Source organism: Hypoxylon trugodes (genome assembly GCF_022578975.1).
Source record: "Hypoxylon trugodes strain CBS 135444 unplaced genomic scaffold F4822scaffold_14, whole genome shotgun sequence".
Classification (NCBI taxonomy): domain Eukaryota; kingdom Fungi; phylum Ascomycota; class Sordariomycetes; order Xylariales; family Hypoxylaceae; genus Hypoxylon; species Hypoxylon trugodes.
Genome location: NW_026250029.1, coordinates 303171 through 318266, shown reverse-complemented (window position 1 = coordinate 318266; position 15096 = coordinate 303171). Strand labels below are relative to the sequence as shown.

The 15096-nt window shown below is 48.3% G+C and overlaps 5 protein-coding genes across 5 annotated transcripts; 1 reads left to right on the top strand and 4 right to left on the bottom strand.

The window, feature by feature from the left end:
• Window positions 1-553: 553 nt before the first annotated feature.
• Window positions 554-8957, bottom strand: F4822DRAFT_423405 (putative polyketide synthase). Its single transcript, XM_051459971.1, has 10 exons — window positions 8517-8957; window positions 8305-8449; window positions 7981-8249; window positions 7563-7905; window positions 7193-7283; window positions 6979-7135; window positions 6337-6919; window positions 2002-6278; window positions 1616-1942; window positions 554-1555 (listed from the first exon to the last, which is right to left on the bottom strand). The coding sequence occupies exons 1-10, from the start codon at window positions 8745-8747 to the stop codon at window positions 758-760; spliced, it is 7221 nt and encodes a 2406-aa protein (XP_051308501.1). The 5' UTR covers window positions 8748-8957; the 3' UTR covers window positions 554-757.
• On the bottom strand, window positions 8876-10892 carry F4822DRAFT_103885 (putative aminotransferase). The gene is made up of 2 exons (XM_051452354.1): window positions 9790-10892; window positions 8876-9624 (listed from the first exon to the last, which is right to left on the bottom strand). Exons 1-2 carry the CDS (start codon window positions 10643-10645, stop codon window positions 9035-9037), a joined length of 1446 nt encoding a protein of 481 aa, XP_051308500.1. The 5' UTR covers window positions 10646-10892; the 3' UTR covers window positions 8876-9034.
• Window positions 10893-11087: 195 nt separating this feature from the next.
• Window positions 11088-13469, bottom strand: F4822DRAFT_423401 (MFS general substrate transporter). The gene is made up of 4 exons (XM_051459970.1): window positions 12709-13469; window positions 12478-12645; window positions 12037-12421; window positions 11088-11896 (listed from the first exon to the last, which is right to left on the bottom strand). Exons 1-4 carry the CDS (start codon window positions 13206-13208, stop codon window positions 11234-11236), a joined length of 1716 nt encoding a protein of 571 aa, XP_051308499.1. The 5' UTR covers window positions 13209-13469; the 3' UTR covers window positions 11088-11233.
• Window positions 13470-13565: 96 nt separating this feature from the next.
• F4822DRAFT_423355 (uncharacterized protein) lies at window positions 13566-14391 on the bottom strand. The gene is made up of 2 exons (XM_051459969.1): window positions 14336-14391; window positions 13566-14267 (listed from the first exon to the last, which is right to left on the bottom strand). Exons 1-2 carry the CDS (start codon window positions 14379-14381, stop codon window positions 13666-13668), a joined length of 648 nt encoding a protein of 215 aa, XP_051308498.1. The 5' UTR covers window positions 14382-14391; the 3' UTR covers window positions 13566-13665.
• On the top strand, window positions 14336-14967 carry F4822DRAFT_423333 (uncharacterized protein). The gene is made up of 2 exons (XM_051459968.1): window positions 14336-14669; window positions 14742-14967. The coding sequence occupies exons 1-2, from the start codon at window positions 14497-14499 to the stop codon at window positions 14839-14841; spliced, it is 273 nt and encodes a 90-aa protein (XP_051308497.1). The 5' UTR covers window positions 14336-14496; the 3' UTR covers window positions 14842-14967.
• The last annotated feature ends 129 nt before the right edge of the window (window positions 14968-15096 follow it).

Sequence of the window (15096 nt, the reverse complement as noted above, 5' to 3'; positions counted from 1 at the left end):
TTTAGCCTTTTAATTATTTTATATCCTAATATTTTGACCTTTATGTTTAGAATTTTTACCTAATTTATTAGATTTAAGTTTTAAATATTATTTGATGTTTAAGGTTTGTAAAGAAAAGTAGATTTTTGGCCTTTTGGCCTTTTGGTAATCTTTGGCATTTCTAAATATTGGGAGAACTGTCTTCTTGTTCTCGTTTTCTATATTAGAATATAAATTCAGAATCCTTGTTTATTATTTTTGATATATTTTTGCCTTAAAGAATTATAAATATAGTAAAACATTTCTTTATTTCTCTTTAAATGAAAATGTTAACATAATAATCTTTAAACTTTTCAGTTTTTTAATTTATAATTTTAACTTTTTCTCTTTTTTAATTAATTAACCCTAACCTTAATCTTAATCCTAACCCTAAGATATCTTAGATTAATTAATTTAATAATAACTATATTTTTTTAAGGCATAGGTTTATCACATTTACCTAGTCTATAATATGTGACCATAAGATATTAAGTTATGATAAAAAGTTATTTATATAAATTAAATATAATTAAAATAAATATAACCTGTTACATGTATTAAGGACTAGTCTAAGCTCGCTGAGATAATTAAAAATGGGTTTAAAAAAATGACATAATAACCTAAGAAATCTCAAGTATACACTGTGTTTTAACATATTAACGGTTTATATGAAACCGGCGCACGGTATTTGGCCCTTTTCGCGCTATCGTCCGCTGTTCATACGTATCTTTATCATGTTTTAAATCGGGCTCATTCGCGTTACCAATTCACAAATTGCCGCCACCGATCTTCCTCCCATTAATTCAAAGACGGCCACTTCGGCCGAAAACTCCTTAGTAATCCAGTTTTTAATTTCCATGGCTACTAACGAGTCAACTCCAAAGACGTGAAGCGGTTGACTTGAGTCAATGTCCTCTAACTCGATTGACAGCGCCCGTGCCAGCTTCTTAGCTAGAGATTCAAGCACGATGCTAGCTCGTTCCTCAGCCGATTCGGCCCGTCGGAACCGGGCGCCGTAGTTAACGTTACTTCTCGCCGTACTGCCCTCCTGCCCGCTGGAGGAGTTAACGTGAGCAGTAAATAAAGGCCTTTGCATGGCCTCTGGCAAGTTGGCGGGCGCACCGAGGCCCATGATGATGTGACTGGGGCTAGGCGGGCGCTCTGGGTCACAGCACAAATCAAGAAACGCCAATACCTCGCCCTCGCTAACTGGACGAGATTCACGAAGGCCTGATGTGAGCTTCTTTTGGAGACCCTCGGACTCAGCCACGACACCCACGTCGCGAACCACACCAAGGTCAAGAGACAATGCCTTTTGGCCATTGCGAGTCCGGTACTGGGCTACTGCGTCCTGAAAAGCGCAGCCAGCGGCGTAGTTAGACTGCCCGGGATTTCCGACGATTCCGGATATAGAGGAAAGAAGTATAAAAATGTCTAGGTCGTTAGGTAGGAGAACGTGGAGATTCCAAGAGGTCTGGACCTTGGATCGGACTGTCCTCTCCCACTGGGAATAGGTCATATTGTCGAACATGGTGTCCTAAGTATTCCACATCAGCCTTTGACACTCATTTATCATTTGCTTATCCGCGCCACGTACATTAAGAACCATGGCGGCGTTTATACATCCCTTTATACGGGGTAAGGTTTCGTTGCACTCTGTAAGGAGACGGGATAGGTCTTCTGCCGCAGATACATCGCATTGAGGCGTATACACGACTACGCCTTGCTGAGCAAGTTCCTTCACCACCTCGGCAGCGACGGACCTATGCTTGGTTCCCGATCTTGAGGGTACGATTAGGTACTTTGCTCCCTTCTGGACCATCCACTTGAGTACAGACCGCCCAATCCCGCCCAAGCCACCAGCAATAACATAGCACGCATTGCTGTCAAAGGTCCATGTCATACGGGGCGTAGAGAGATGTTTCTACGGTTATCTATGATTAGCTACCTTAAATGTTGGTCGGGGCTGAACTTAAGGCCTACCTCAACCAAGGAAGAGGGGTCAAGGTCAATAATGACTCGCCCTGTATTTTTCCCACTTTGGAAATACCTAAAGGCTTCTTCTAGGGTAGATACGTTATACGAGTGTAATGGCGTTGGCGCGTGAAAAACTCCCTCGGTTACGAGATTCATCGTTTTACGCATCAACTCGGAAGCAATATCTTGCCTATGAAGCAATATGTGGCGAATATCGACGGCGGCAAAGGTCACGTTTTTTCCGAGTTGAGCTATGGGGAGTTGGGAGTTCGAATGGATGTCAGCCTTTCCAATCTCAACGAACCGTCCGTAAGGAGCTATACACTCCCAGGAGGCGCGCAGGCCTTCGCCTACTAACGAGTTCAAGACAATGTCAACGCCATACCCATTAGTAAGGAGGCTTATGCTCTCGACAAAGCTCGTGTTCCTACTATAAAATATATGGTCCTCCGGGATCCCGTACGTTTCTACGAGAAGTTGCTTTTTGTAGTCATAACCCACGGTGGCAAAAATTTCGGCCCCGAAATGCCTTGCTATCTGCACAGCGAATTGGCCAATGCCTCCCGAAGCTGCGTGTATCAAGACCTTATCATCCTTTTGTATGCGGGCTATGTCAACTAAGGCCCTCCATGCTGTAAGGCCTGGGCTAACAGCAGCGCATGCGTGCGCGAACCCTATGTTTTTAGGTATTTTGGCGATGCTGCCCTGGTCAGCACGCGGATACATCCGCATGCATCCGATGGCAGCCATACACACTCGGTCCCCTGGTCGAAACAGGTCGCACTGCGGCCCGACTCGGGTGACAATACCAGCACAGTCTAGCCCGAAATCGTCCTCTTCCAGCCGACCTAAGGCAATAAATACATCCCGGAAACTAAGGCCCCAAACTTTCGCCTGAATTTCGACTTCTCCTGGGCTAAGATTACCATCGAAGCTGTCATCTTGTATCAGCCTAAGTGTCTCGAGCGACCCGGGGCTCTCAATTTCGACCTTTAGGGCAGGGCCGGAGGACAATTCTTCTGTTCTTACGAGTTTCGGTCCTGCGTTGCTAGATTCGTTGTTGCCATTCACGACAAGCTTCTCATCGAGGGTCGTCTCGCTGATTAGCCGACCCGTGTAGAAGACTCCATTCTTGACTACGTACTCGACTTCTGGCTTTGCTGCAGTAAAGCCCGATGTGAAAGCCTGGGTGATGTACACGGCAGCTTCCTGAGCGGAACAAACCTCGTTATCTCCTTCCAGGGAAAGGGAAACGATACGCTTGCCAGAATACTCTGTACGAATCGCGCGGAGAAAACCATTGCTGGCCCCTGAGAGAGGTATCGGCGAGTGGCCTTGCCTAGAATAGTCGGTAGACGTTATCCAAAGTATGTTAGACGCGCTTTGTATCAGTTTTCGAACAGGCGTGAAGAGACTTTCGGGAATCTGTGCCAATAATGATTTGCCCAACTCAGCGAGAAAAACGAGCGACCTTGGCAGGCTATTCTTGGCGAGTTTGGTGGCCAGCTGTGCAAGAGAAAGAAGCTCGGCTTTTTTGAAGAGCGTCGTCGTCAATAAGAATGATGCTATATTCTTTTGGTATTCATTTTGATCGTCTATAATCAGAAGACTCTCGGGCCCTTCCATCGTGGCAGGCTCTTCAACTGCATCTGAGATTATCGCGTTGCCATTTCCAAGACCTGGGACGGCCATGAAAATACTGGAAAACCCAGCAGTGTCCAACAAAACTCCCCAGTCTAGCTTCCTCGTTGCAGCTTCTCCAATTAGGGGGCTCTGTTCGTTGCAAGAGTCCCTGGGGGTGTTTGTATCTGGAACGCCGTGGATTACAAGGTAACCTCCAGGTTTCAAAGCCCGACGTATGCTGCGCATGAAAGAGGCTAGGTCTCTTGTATCTGTGTTGCATGACACATCTTCTCCAGAGAAAAAAGCGATACTGTATGCACCCTGTTCCAACCCTTGGCTATTAATATCATTTTCTTTATGAAAGGTTGCAAAACTTAGTCGGTCCGACTGGTAATTTGTTGTGTATTCCTCGCGAACATCTTTTACCGGGGCCTCCGAGGCTTCAGTATAGCAGTACTCAGAAAACGCAATACCCCCTATGCTCTCTTCGACCTCATTCAGTATTGAGAGTATGCGATCCATCGTGTCTCTGGAACCGCTGCCTATCTCGAGCAGCCTTTGACTAGGAGTCTCATGTGAGGTCAGTTGCAAGAAAGACTTGAAGTCTTTACAGTAGTTCTGCAGCTGGGACCGGTTCAATTCCGAGAGCTGCGGCTTCCATACAATGCTATGGAAGAGCTTGTTCTCGCCGACGTTCTTTGTTATGCCACCTCGCGTCCCCGCCGGCAGCATCTCGATTTTCTTAATACGGCAAAGAGGCATACCATCATCGCTTAATATAGTAAAAGAACAATCGGCGCCCATCACACCTGCCTTGAGTCTCGATCTACTTAGAACTCGTATCTGCCGTGTGTTAGGATACTGCCAGCCAGTCGGCGAGATCCAAACATCTTCCAGTTTGTGAAGTATCATGGTCGGCAGGCGTTTGGTCATGCCATGTGAGGCCGCGGTGAAAGCCACTTGGAATGCACAATCGAGGACCCCCGGATGAGCAATGCCGTCGTCAAAAGGCTCGGCCGACGCCAGATCAATATGTCCGATTCCAAGCTCACTACCATCCCAGAAGATTCCTTCGGTTAAGGAAAAAGACTGGCCATACTTGAGGCCCTGCTTAGCATGCCATTTATAAAAGTCAGACGTCTTTACCGGCTTGATACACGTTCGCTTCGCATTTTCAAAGGCTTGAACGGAAGCCTGTGCAGCAGCGTAAACTTCGCGCTCACCATTTACTTTATCGGCAATATCCTGAGCATATTCAACGCGAATGATAGCACTAGAACACTCGTTCCAATAGCTGTCTACGCAAGCGAATATGCGTACTTCAAAACGCGCATTCGATTTTTCATACCATTGCTGCAGTGGACGTAATTGCGTTATGACCTCGGTCTTGCTTTCAGGTCGCACCACGATTGGGCTTATGAATGTAATCTCTTTGACAACAAATCCAATTATTTCCTGGTGCGCCTGCGCTTTTTGCTTAACTGCTTCCAATGCCATTATCAAGATGCCAGTACCAGGGAAGTAGGGGACGTCGCCGACCACATGATGGGAAATCCATGGTATATCCTCGACACTCAGCATCAAGCGCCAACGTGGCTCGAGCGGGTTCCAGTCCGTGGTGCGGGAACCAAGAAACTTTGGTGCTGTCTCACGCAGACGCCAGTCTCGACTCAACCGGGTCTCACGCCAGTATGTTTGGGAATGGTCAAATGGGTATTCTGGTACGTCAGCCAGGAATGGTTGACTGGAGTCTTTATCTTGCTGGTTTGCTGCCGTGAGACATACGGGATAACCACGAGCAAAGAGCTGACCACCCATATTCAAGACCGCCATCAGAGGAGAATTGTCCTTTGATAGTGTAGATATGTATTCGACGTTTCTGCCCGCTATGACGGACCCTACTGTGTCGCATACAGGCTTGCGGAGGGATCCGGAGGGCCCAATTTCGAGATAGATAGATAAGGGTTTAAGGCCGTCAGCTCGGGGCGCCGCAATCTCGAGGTATTGCAGCGCATCCGAGAAGCGAACTGGTGATATTAGGTTATCCACCCAATATTGGCTGTTAGATAATTGGCTCCTCGAGACCTTCTCGCCAGTGATAGTAGATACCATGAGAATATCATAAGCCTCACCATCCTGGTTTTCCAAGGCCCCTAGACAAGAACGATACTCAGAAGCGATCTCTTGCATAGCAGGGGAATGATAAGCGACCCTCGTCGCCAACTTCCAAGCAAAAGTATTTTCTTGATCTAGGTAATGCTTTATTTTGTCGATAAGCTTTTCATCTCCAGAAAGAGTAACATTCGAAGGACTGTTGACGCAAGCCACGTGGATATGATCATTTCCTATATCATGTTTATCCAAGTAAGACTGCACGTGCCCTTCCGGCAAATTAACCGACATCATAGCCCCGGGTCGGGACGTTTCGGTAGCTAATTGTGCAGCTAGCCTACCTCTATGGTATGCTATTCTGCAGGCGGACTGGAAAGAAATAGCGCCAGCTGTATATGCTGCCGCAATTTCACCAGAGGAATGGCCGACGACTGCCGCTGGGACTACGCAGAAACTCTTGAGAAGCTCGACAAGACAAAGCTGTAAAGCTGTACCCAATGGTTGGCTAAGCTGGGGGTCGTTGATCTTGTCCTGTTCCTGCATGGCGTCTATTGTGCAGCTCAACGATCAGCAAAGCAATCTCAGATTAAGATAACGAATTCTCACCATATAATGACCAAGAGGCCCCCAAATCACGAAAAGCTGTATCTGCCCTCTCAAATGCAGACCTAAAGGCCGAGTATACAAGCAATTCCAGCCCCATTCCCGCATACTGCGCACCTTGGCCAGTAAAGACGAAAGCGAGACCTACGTCTCGGGAGGAACGGAAAAAAGGTACCTTGGGCGGAAGACTTGGCGTACCTACCTTCACAACGGCGAATGATCTCCATGTCAACCGGTTCCGCTTCTCGGAGAGAGTATAAGCAAGCTGGTTCGGGTTTGGTTTTCGTGATTCTATGTATCTGGCGTGTCGCTGAAACATTCTCTTGAGGGTCCCTTCGTCTTTTGCTGACCATACAAGAACCTTGTATATGGAGCCCGCCTCGGGCGAGGTCGATAGTGAACCATCACCGTTCGGGTGCAGCTGCAGCTGTACTTGAGTCCGGCAATTTCCTTTGAGGCCCAACTCTCGAAGGCAATGATAAGCGTCGTCAAGAATTACGTGGCCATTGGACCCGCCAAAACCGAAAGAATTGACCGAGATGCGACGAAGACCACATGATGGCCATGGAATACATGATGTCGGAACCTAGGCGAAGTCAAATTTTTATCACCGTATGCAGCAAGAATAGGGGCTCCTAACTGTACCTGAATATTTAGCGATTTTGCATTGATTTTTGGGTTCAACTTCTCAAACAAGGCGTTTGGTGGAATGACGCCTTTCTCGAGGATTACAATGCTCTTGAGCATGCCGGCGAGCCCGCTTCCACCTTCCAGGTGCCCAATATTGGCTTTGATGGACCCGCTGTCGAAAGTGGTCAGTTCAAGAGTTGAGCAGACTAAGGTACAAGACGTAACCTACATATATAACGGGCTTCCGGAAGAGCGGCTGCTTTTGAACACTCGACCTAGAGCTTTCGCCTCGCTCGAGTCACCAAGTTGTGTTCCAGTCCCTGCCGTGTGTCAGAAATATGCAAGAAGCGCGGCGCAGCGCCGAAGTCTTTTACAGCGCCCACCACCACCTCGACTGGGACGAAACTACGCAGTTCCAAATGATCTATCAGATACTTCTGCTCCATTCTAAGATTCTCACAACGAAAACTTTTCGTGTATCCTGGCTTCTTTCGTGCTAGTAGTTGGGACGTTGGTGAAGGAGTGAGTTAAGATAGGAGGGAGAGCATATTATAAAGAATCTATCCGAACCGGGGATTGCGGGTGGAAAGGTTACCTACCATGAGCTTCAACATAATGCGTCGACTCAAATCCGAGACCACAGCTTCTATAAACGGTCCTAATCAACTCCTCCTGAGACTCACTACTCGGCTGCCAGATTCCTGGCGTATGGCCGTCCTGATTCGACCCGGTAGCTCGGATCACAGCTCGGATCATGTCACCGTCTGTGACGGCGTCGGTTAGGCACTTCAGCACAAATACGATGGCACCCTCTCCTCTAGCGTAGCCGTTAGCCCGGTGGTCGAAACTATAGCATAAGCTATCCGGCGATAGGACATTCATATTTGTTAGGTAAATGGACATCTCTGGACCCAACATAACGCTAGACCCCGCGACGAGTGCCTTGGCTCCACGTTAGCATCCCCCTCTCCTACAGTATTTTATAAATATGAGCGCTCTTAGGGTCGAGGGTCTCACCAGAGAACTTTGTCCTGTCCGTAGAGACTGGCAAGCCAAATCTACGGCAATCATACTCGAGGAGCACGCCGTGTTGACCTGGACACTGGGTCCCTTTAAGTCGAAATACCAACTTATGCGATTGGCCAGCATAGCCATTGCCTGACCCGTAGCGGCGTGGACGGCCGCTTCGTCGGGGTCCTTGGATACAGTTCGCGAGTAGTCATCCGCCATAGACCCCGCAAAGACACCCGTGGACGTCCCAGCCACTTTACCCAAAGAGATTCCAGCTGTTACATATGTAAGTACTATGTCGGTAGGGTTAGAGGATATGTACACAGTTACCGTTCTCTAGTGCTCTGTACGATGTCTCTAAGAGGATTTGCTGCTGGGGATCCATTGCTGCAGCCTCCTTGGAGTTCATAGAGAAAAAGGGGGCGTCAAACTCGCCAAGTTTCCCGTTAAGGAAGTGCCCTCCCGTCGAATGAAGCTATTTCAAGAACATCTATTAACCTAGTCATCCAGTTGTACACATCGTAACGCGAGGGATAACACACCCTGTTTATCTGCGATGAATCCATGCTGTAGAAACCATCGATATTAATTCGGTCCTCAGGCCAGGGTGTCATAACGTTTTTACCACCTTCTAGAGTTTCCCAAAGGCCCGAAAGGTCCTCGATTCCCTGTGGGAGCTTGAAAGAGAATCCTACGATAGCGATGGGCTCCATGATGACGCTAGGCGATATCAACCTACCTGGATAGAAGTCAAGGCGTAAAGTGATACGCATTTGTTAAATAGTCCATGTCTGGCGTGGACCATCCCCTATGTGCAGAATGAGTTGGTGGGTATATCGCTGTAGCCAGACGGCCCAAGCGCCGATCGAAGGATTCGGCTGTCTCTGTACAACGCGAGATCCAGAATCTTACACAGTTTAGAAAATTTATTGGTAAGTACTGAACTATCTCGGAAAACGGAGTATCTGCTCCTGTTGTCTCATCGCACTGACTTGTTACCAACCAACAACATGTGGTGTGACTTGGGGGCTTAAACTACAATATGCCAGTTCAATATAATCTACACCAACCCCCACCCCTCCAGCCCTTCGCTTCGCATCCACTCATATACCTTGGCCGCCGCCTTTGATGCCTTCGCTTCCGTTGCTCCCTCCTCAATGGCCAAAATCTCCTCCACCCATGCAAACATCGAGCTCACAAAATTCTCGATCTGCGCCTCCGTATTAGCTGCATGGACAGTCATCCTGATGCGACCCTGACCCGGCGCTACGACTGGGTGCTCAATCGGCCAGGTGCAGTAACCTGAAGACAACAAGTGGAAGTACAGCCAGTAGAGGTATTTTTGACGCGTCCAGATCGGCACTATATGGGTAAGAAAGGAGCGGCTCTCCCAGCCGTCGGCTAAGGGGACCCAAAGAATACCTTCATTTCGGGCCTTTTGCCACAGAGGGTGTGTCGTTAGTGTTTTGTAGAAGAGCTGAGCGATGTGCTGCAGGCGGTCCATAGACTGCCGTCCCTCTTCGCTCTGCAGCAGATTGTACCCCGCCTTGATGGCTGCGACGAAGGGGAATGACGGCGCTGTAGTGAACGTTGTTGACCGCGCAAAGTTGAGAAGGGCGGACTTTATGGTCTTGTGTCCTAGGATGCATGCTACATAGAAGTTAGATCGACGGCTCGCAAATTCTTGCTGGTTCAGGTATTGGGTGCCTAAGGTATGATCCCGAACACTCCTCGAGTGTCATAATAAAATGATGACTCAGATAGGTCTCGGTCGTCGTTTTGTGATGTAAGGTCATGTCAAGATGAGAAACGTACCTCCGGTCGCACCAATCGCCTTTCCAAAAGTGTGCACTCGCACGGCTACCCGGCTTTCTAGGCCGAGCTCACGAACGAGCCCGGAGCCGTTTGGACCAAAGACGCCCGTGCTGTGTGCTTCATCAACAAAAAACTTGATGTTATCCTGCCCTTGGAAAACCTCATCTGCTACATCAATGAGCTCTTGTAGCGGGCAAACATCACCATCCATGCTATACACGCTCTCGACAGCCACGAGAACGCACCGCTTTCCTTGCTTGATCAGCGGTTGCGAGTCTAGTACCGAGAGTAACACCTCCCGGAAAGATTTAGTTTCGCTGTGCAAAAATTCAACTTTCTGCATAGCTAGGCTCAGGCCCAGACCCTCATGTGTGCTCGCATGTACTAGTGAGTCGTATACAATCACATCACCCGGTCGCGGGATCGCCTTCCACACGGCTAGATTCGCTTCGAATCCCGAATTAACAATCAGGCCAGCCTCCGCGCTATGGAACTCAGCGATCTCCCTCTCTGTGGCCTCAAGGTATGAGTAAAAGCCGTCAAGGAGCCGTGAGCCTCCGGCGCCTGGGTTAAAGTTCGGGTGCTGGGCGAGTTCATCGAGGAATTTACCCCGCAAGGTACCTCTCGCGTTCCAAGAGAGTACGTCGTTGGAGGAGAAGTCTATCATGTCTAACATGGTCTGCCACTCACTCTCCACTACGCAGCGGAGGTTATAGGCGGCACGTCTTTGGTCTAGAGCTTCTTCCAAGTTGCGATAGAAAGTGTCTGCGGGCTTGCTTACGGGCTTCATGCTTCGAATTCTGAATGCCAGAGCCCCAGTAGGCATCATTTCAACATATTCTCCATTTGGCGCCATGGTGTCGGTGCTCTGCAGAAGAGCTTGTGTCTGCCAACTGAAGCAAAAAAAAAACAGGTATGCACTAAGTAGCTACCTAACCTGTACCTAGCCAGTCTATGAATTTCAGGGCTGTCGCAGGATCCAAATACATTAATCATCCCCGAGAGCCTGCTGCTCTAGCGCCCATGAGTGCAGATCGTGAACGAGTCTTACACCTCAGCTGCATTGCATGGTTGGTCTTGGCATAGGCGCCCCTTAATACAACCCTGTCCGTTTACATATACACCCCCCCCTTTTACAAGGCATCACAGATCCTACGCCGATGGTGAACATAACAACAGATACGTACCTGGGAAGGTATGCCGAGGTACGGGTACGGGTACGGGTAAGGGTAAGTTTCGCAACTACACGCCTAGTTTGTAGTTTATCGCATAAAGCACATAAAGGTTGACCGTTTGAGTAATTATGAAACAGCCATTATTATCACCATAATTAAAACCTGAACTGTAACTGTAATATCTGTACCCACCTAGCACCACAGAAACTCCAGAATCGCATCAAATAAATTACTTAGGTATCTTCAGTTTACGGGATACCCTTCTCTTCCTAAGAATCGTCGAATCTCTGCCTGCCTAGATCTTCCTTCTCTAAATCAAGTTGCTTTGTGAGTAAAGATGTTACCAAGCCCATACCTGATATCGAGGCGAGGACAATCCATACGGTACGGAATGGAATCCGATAGGCTTCTGTTAATCGACCAATGGTCTCCGTATCCAGACTTAAAGTCCTAAGCATTGGAATGAAACCAATGGCTTGGCGCGGGTCGGATAGTTGGCTGATCTCGGCCGGCAAGGGTCCGAAAGTTGCAATCTGATCAGCGAAGCCACTACTAAATACGACGGAACCAATAGCTAACCCCAGCACGCCTCCTAAGAAACGCGTTATAACCAATAGACCAACCAACCGGCCGCTATCATCGGCTTCTTCCACGCTTGCCTGCAGAGGGAAGGGTACCGTTTGGAAAACGATGCCAAGTCCGACGCCGATAAAGACGAGGAACGTATCTTTCTCTGCCTTAGACGACGTCTGGTCCACAATACACCAAAGGCCGGTGAAAAGAGTAAGGATAACCCATCCAATGTGCAGCAGAAGCGTATATCGCCTAGTGAACTCCACACATACGGGCGCAAAGAAACTGAAAGCAACAGTGGTTACGCATGCTGGAAGCATGAAAATAGCTGATTCTAGAGGCGTCTGCAAATAAACGGCCTACCATGCGTTAGTGTTCTAGAGAAATTCTAATCCATAGTTGCATATGCAGGTGTATATACGCATTTTCCAATGGCGACAAATGGGGATATTGGTAATTCGTAACATAACGAATCCCTTAGAATGTTTCTTAAACTTACCTGGAAGAAAAGGGGTAAGTACAACAGAAGAGAAAATAAAAGAAGCCCGTGTATGGATCCTCCTATTATTGACACAATGGCGGTTCTGTTTTTAAACAGGCGATAGGGTAGCATAGGTTGGATTGGGCGGGCCTCATAGAAACCGAAAGCGATGAACGCAACTATCCCAAGAATCAGAGGTAGGATAGTTCTCCAAGAGGACCACGGGTACAGCGTGTCTGCCCAGCTAACTGGCAATGAAACGCACGTTGCGCCCACGGTAAACAGGAACATGCCGCCCCAGTCGAGCCGGCGAAGTTTCGTTTTTAGGTCCAGGCTGATGGGCCGAAGGTGCATAAACACGAGCGCCAGGGGTATAGCTAGGCCAACGAAGGGTAGATTGATCCTATATATTATTAATTAGATCATTTTGTTAAAAGCCACTTCGAATTCTTTCCGCACCAACCAAGCCAGCGCCATGTCACAAATTGGCAAAACAGCGCACCTATAATTGGACCCATGACAGAACCGACCGCAATAGGTAACGCCATTAGCGCAAGATACATAGGTCGTTCTTTCAAGGTCGTCATATCGACGATGATGATCTCTTGAAGAATATCAAGGCCCCCGCTGTCAGAATCTAGAGTTAGTCCTCCCTCTTTCGCTGCGAGAGAATGGCAGATGTAAGCATACCCACCAAGACCCTGTACAAGACGCCCAACAATAACTACTGTGATACTCCGGGCAACGGCGAAGAGAATAGAGCCCACAGTGAAAAGTACCATGGCAATGTAGAGTGGGACCTTCCGACCCACAACGTCCGAAATACTGAGGTAGAGTGGTTGAGAAATAGCAACGGCGAGCGTGAAGGCGATGCTTGCAAAGAGAGACTCCAATGTCGTAGCCCGCAGTTGCTCGGCTATGACCGGAATTGCCACAGATAAAGCGACAGTATCCCATGCAACAATCAGTGCAAGGAGCCCAAGGCAGAGCAAGGACGCATAAAAGGAGATAGGCTTCCCGCCCCCCTTGCCGTGAAGGGCCGTGGCGACATGTTGATCTCCTTCCGACGTGTCGGCGGGTTGAACATTAGTTTTTTGGTCTTGGATTCGTTGACCTTCTATTCCTGCAATTGCTCTCCCAGATTCCTCACCGAGCCCTGCATCAGCTGAAATATTCTGATGGTGCTCCATTATTACCTACGTACGTCATGCACACGAGTATGGCTTTGAGAGAATGCCGAACGGCCGCGCGCGAAAAAAGGGGGGAGAGCAAAGGGTTCAGAAACTTGATTATCTCGAGTTTATAAAGAGATTGTTTCATGTAAATAAGTGGCCAAAGGTACCTAAAGGCTAAGTACGAATGGCGTTTATCGTGCTGCTTAAACTGACGCTAATGGTTTAAGTCTAGGTGAGGCTGATATAACTACCTAAGTGCTGTAAAGAAGAGAATGATGTAGTTTCTAAATTTTTATCCCAGTCAGAGGCCCGAGTAGGTACCTGTTATAAGGGTTTAGGTGAAGCCTCTAGCGCGTCTTGGCATTGAAACGAACCAATGAATGTAAATTTAAGTTTTTATGGTGTTCACTAATTTTAGAAAGGCCCCTGCAAAGCAAACTGTGAACAGCGCAGCCCTTCATAAATAAACCAATTAATCCCGTGACTCTTCAATCTTTTTCTTATTACCCCATTTTGAGACTTGACTATTCATATCCCACATAACGAATGCCATGATAAAAGGCAGGATCCACGCCATCAACGTGTCTACAAACCAGTTATTCCGCGGTGAGTTACTCATAGCGCCCCATCGCATCAAGTCGCCCATGAACGACGTCGTGACAAAGTAACGGCCCTTCTCGATACCGGCGATGGATAAGCGGGCGACAGTGTCCGGGTCCTGGGGTTTATCGGTGCCTTCAAGCTGGACGGTGATTTCCGGTTTGGTCTCATTCTCGCGATCATAGCCGGCCGTAGTTATAGAGTTAGGCATAACGAGGTGCACTTCAATAGGAACTTCTGGGTATAGGCGGACCTCCATGACGAGAGCGTCGGCGAGGGCGCGGAGGGCAAACTTGGAAGGGGCGTACGTTCCGTGGCCAGCTAGGGAGAGGGTGGAGAGGACAGAGCCAGTGAAGATGATATGTTTAGCGGCAGGACGAGATGTTTGCGGTCGCTCTTTTTCGTTTTCAGGGAGGAGCCAGGCACGCATGATGGCTCGAGACATTTCAGCGCTGCCGAAGTAGTTGACATCCACTGTCGCAAGAATTTGATGAGTGATCTATATTCCACTATACACTCGATTGGAAGTCGCCACTACTTACTGTTATATCGTGCAGCCTCGAGAGCCCCGTCATCCGTCCACAGCATGGGTGTAGAAAGGCCAGCCAAGCACCACACAATCTCAGGCGGATGTCCGTTGTTCCAGGCCGTTGCATCAGCAACAACGCCCTCCGCATAGTTGGATTTGGCTACATCAGCCGCAATGAAGTGGAAGCGCTGCGTCCCGGGAGACTTTGCCGCGGCCTTGATACTCTTCACTGCCTCTTCAAGCTTTAGCAGGTTCCTCGAGACAATAACAATGTTTGCTCCCCTGCTCGAAAATATGCGTGCTGCGCTGAGGCCGGTACCTTCAGACCCGCCCGTGAGGAGAATAGTCTAGGGGCTCAAGGTTAGCTGGTCCCTCTTTGGTTCTGTGCCGTTATCTATTAATTGGCAGTTGTCCCTTACCCGGCCCTCAACGGGCATATGGTTATGGCCAAACCAGCCCATCTTTTTGAAACGACAACGGGCTGGGCACCGATTAAACGTAAATGCGAAGAAATTTTAACTCCCTAGGCCGCAGATTACACTGAATAGATTTTTTCATGAAAAAAATTGAATTGAATTGGAAATTGGAAATGTGATGGGGTAAGGCTCTGGCATCCGGAAATTGGAGTTAGCTGATACAACCACACCCTCCTTTAATCCTTAAGCTCTGCAAGTTTATGTCGTACAACCAGCAATAACCTTGGAACTCATCTAATGAGATTGATTGGTCATATAGATAGGTATCTAGGTATCTAAGTAATCTATCGAAATACAT

Bases quoted from the DNA above. Each gene is read 5' to 3' on its own strand.
- F4822DRAFT_423355 (XM_051459969.1), bottom strand. From the start codon at position 14,381: ATGCTGTGGACGGATGACGGGGCTCTCGAGGCTGCACGATATAACA. The intron at 14,268-14,335 runs GTAAGTAGTGGC...TTCTTGCGACAG, and splicing joins CGAGGCTGCACGATATAACA to TGGATGTCAACTACTTCGGC.
- F4822DRAFT_423401 (XM_051459970.1), bottom strand. From the start codon at position 13,208: ATGGAGCACCATCAGAATATTTCAGCTGATGCAGGGCTCGGTGAGGAA. The intron at 12,646-12,708 runs GTATGCTTACAT...AGATTCTGACAG, and splicing joins CTTGTACAGGGTCTTGGTGG to CGGGGGCCTTGATATTCTTC. The intron at 11,897-12,036 runs GTAAGTTTAAGA...AACGCATGGTAG, and splicing joins ACTTACCCCTTTTCTTCCAG to GCCGTTTATTTGCAGACGCC.
- F4822DRAFT_103885 (XM_051452354.1), bottom strand. From the start codon at position 10,645: ATGGCGCCAAATGGAGAATATGTTGAAATGATGCCTACTGGGGCTCTG. The intron at 9,625-9,789 runs GTACGTTTCTCA...ACTTCTATGTAG, and splicing joins GGCGATTGGTGCGACCGGAG to CATGCATCCTAGGACACAAG.
- F4822DRAFT_423405 (XM_051459971.1), bottom strand. From the start codon at position 8,747: ATGCGTATCACTTTACGCCTTGACTTCTATCCAGGTAGGTTGATATCG. The intron at 8,450-8,516 runs GTGTGTTATCCC...TTCTTGAAATAG, and splicing joins ATTCATCGCAGATAAACAGG to CTTCATTCGACGGGAGGGCA. The intron at 1,943-2,001 runs GTAGGCCTTAAG...AGATAACCGTAG, and splicing joins ACCCCTCTTCCTTGGTTGAG to AAACATCTCTCTACGCCCCG.
- F4822DRAFT_423333 (XM_051459968.1), top strand. From the start codon at position 14,497: ATGAAGTGGAAGCGCTGCGTCCCGGGAGACTTTGCCGCGGCCTTGATA. The intron at 14,670-14,741 runs CTAGGGGCTCAA...GTTGTCCCTTAC, and splicing joins CCGCCCGTGAGGAGAATAGT to CCGGCCCTCAACGGGCATAT.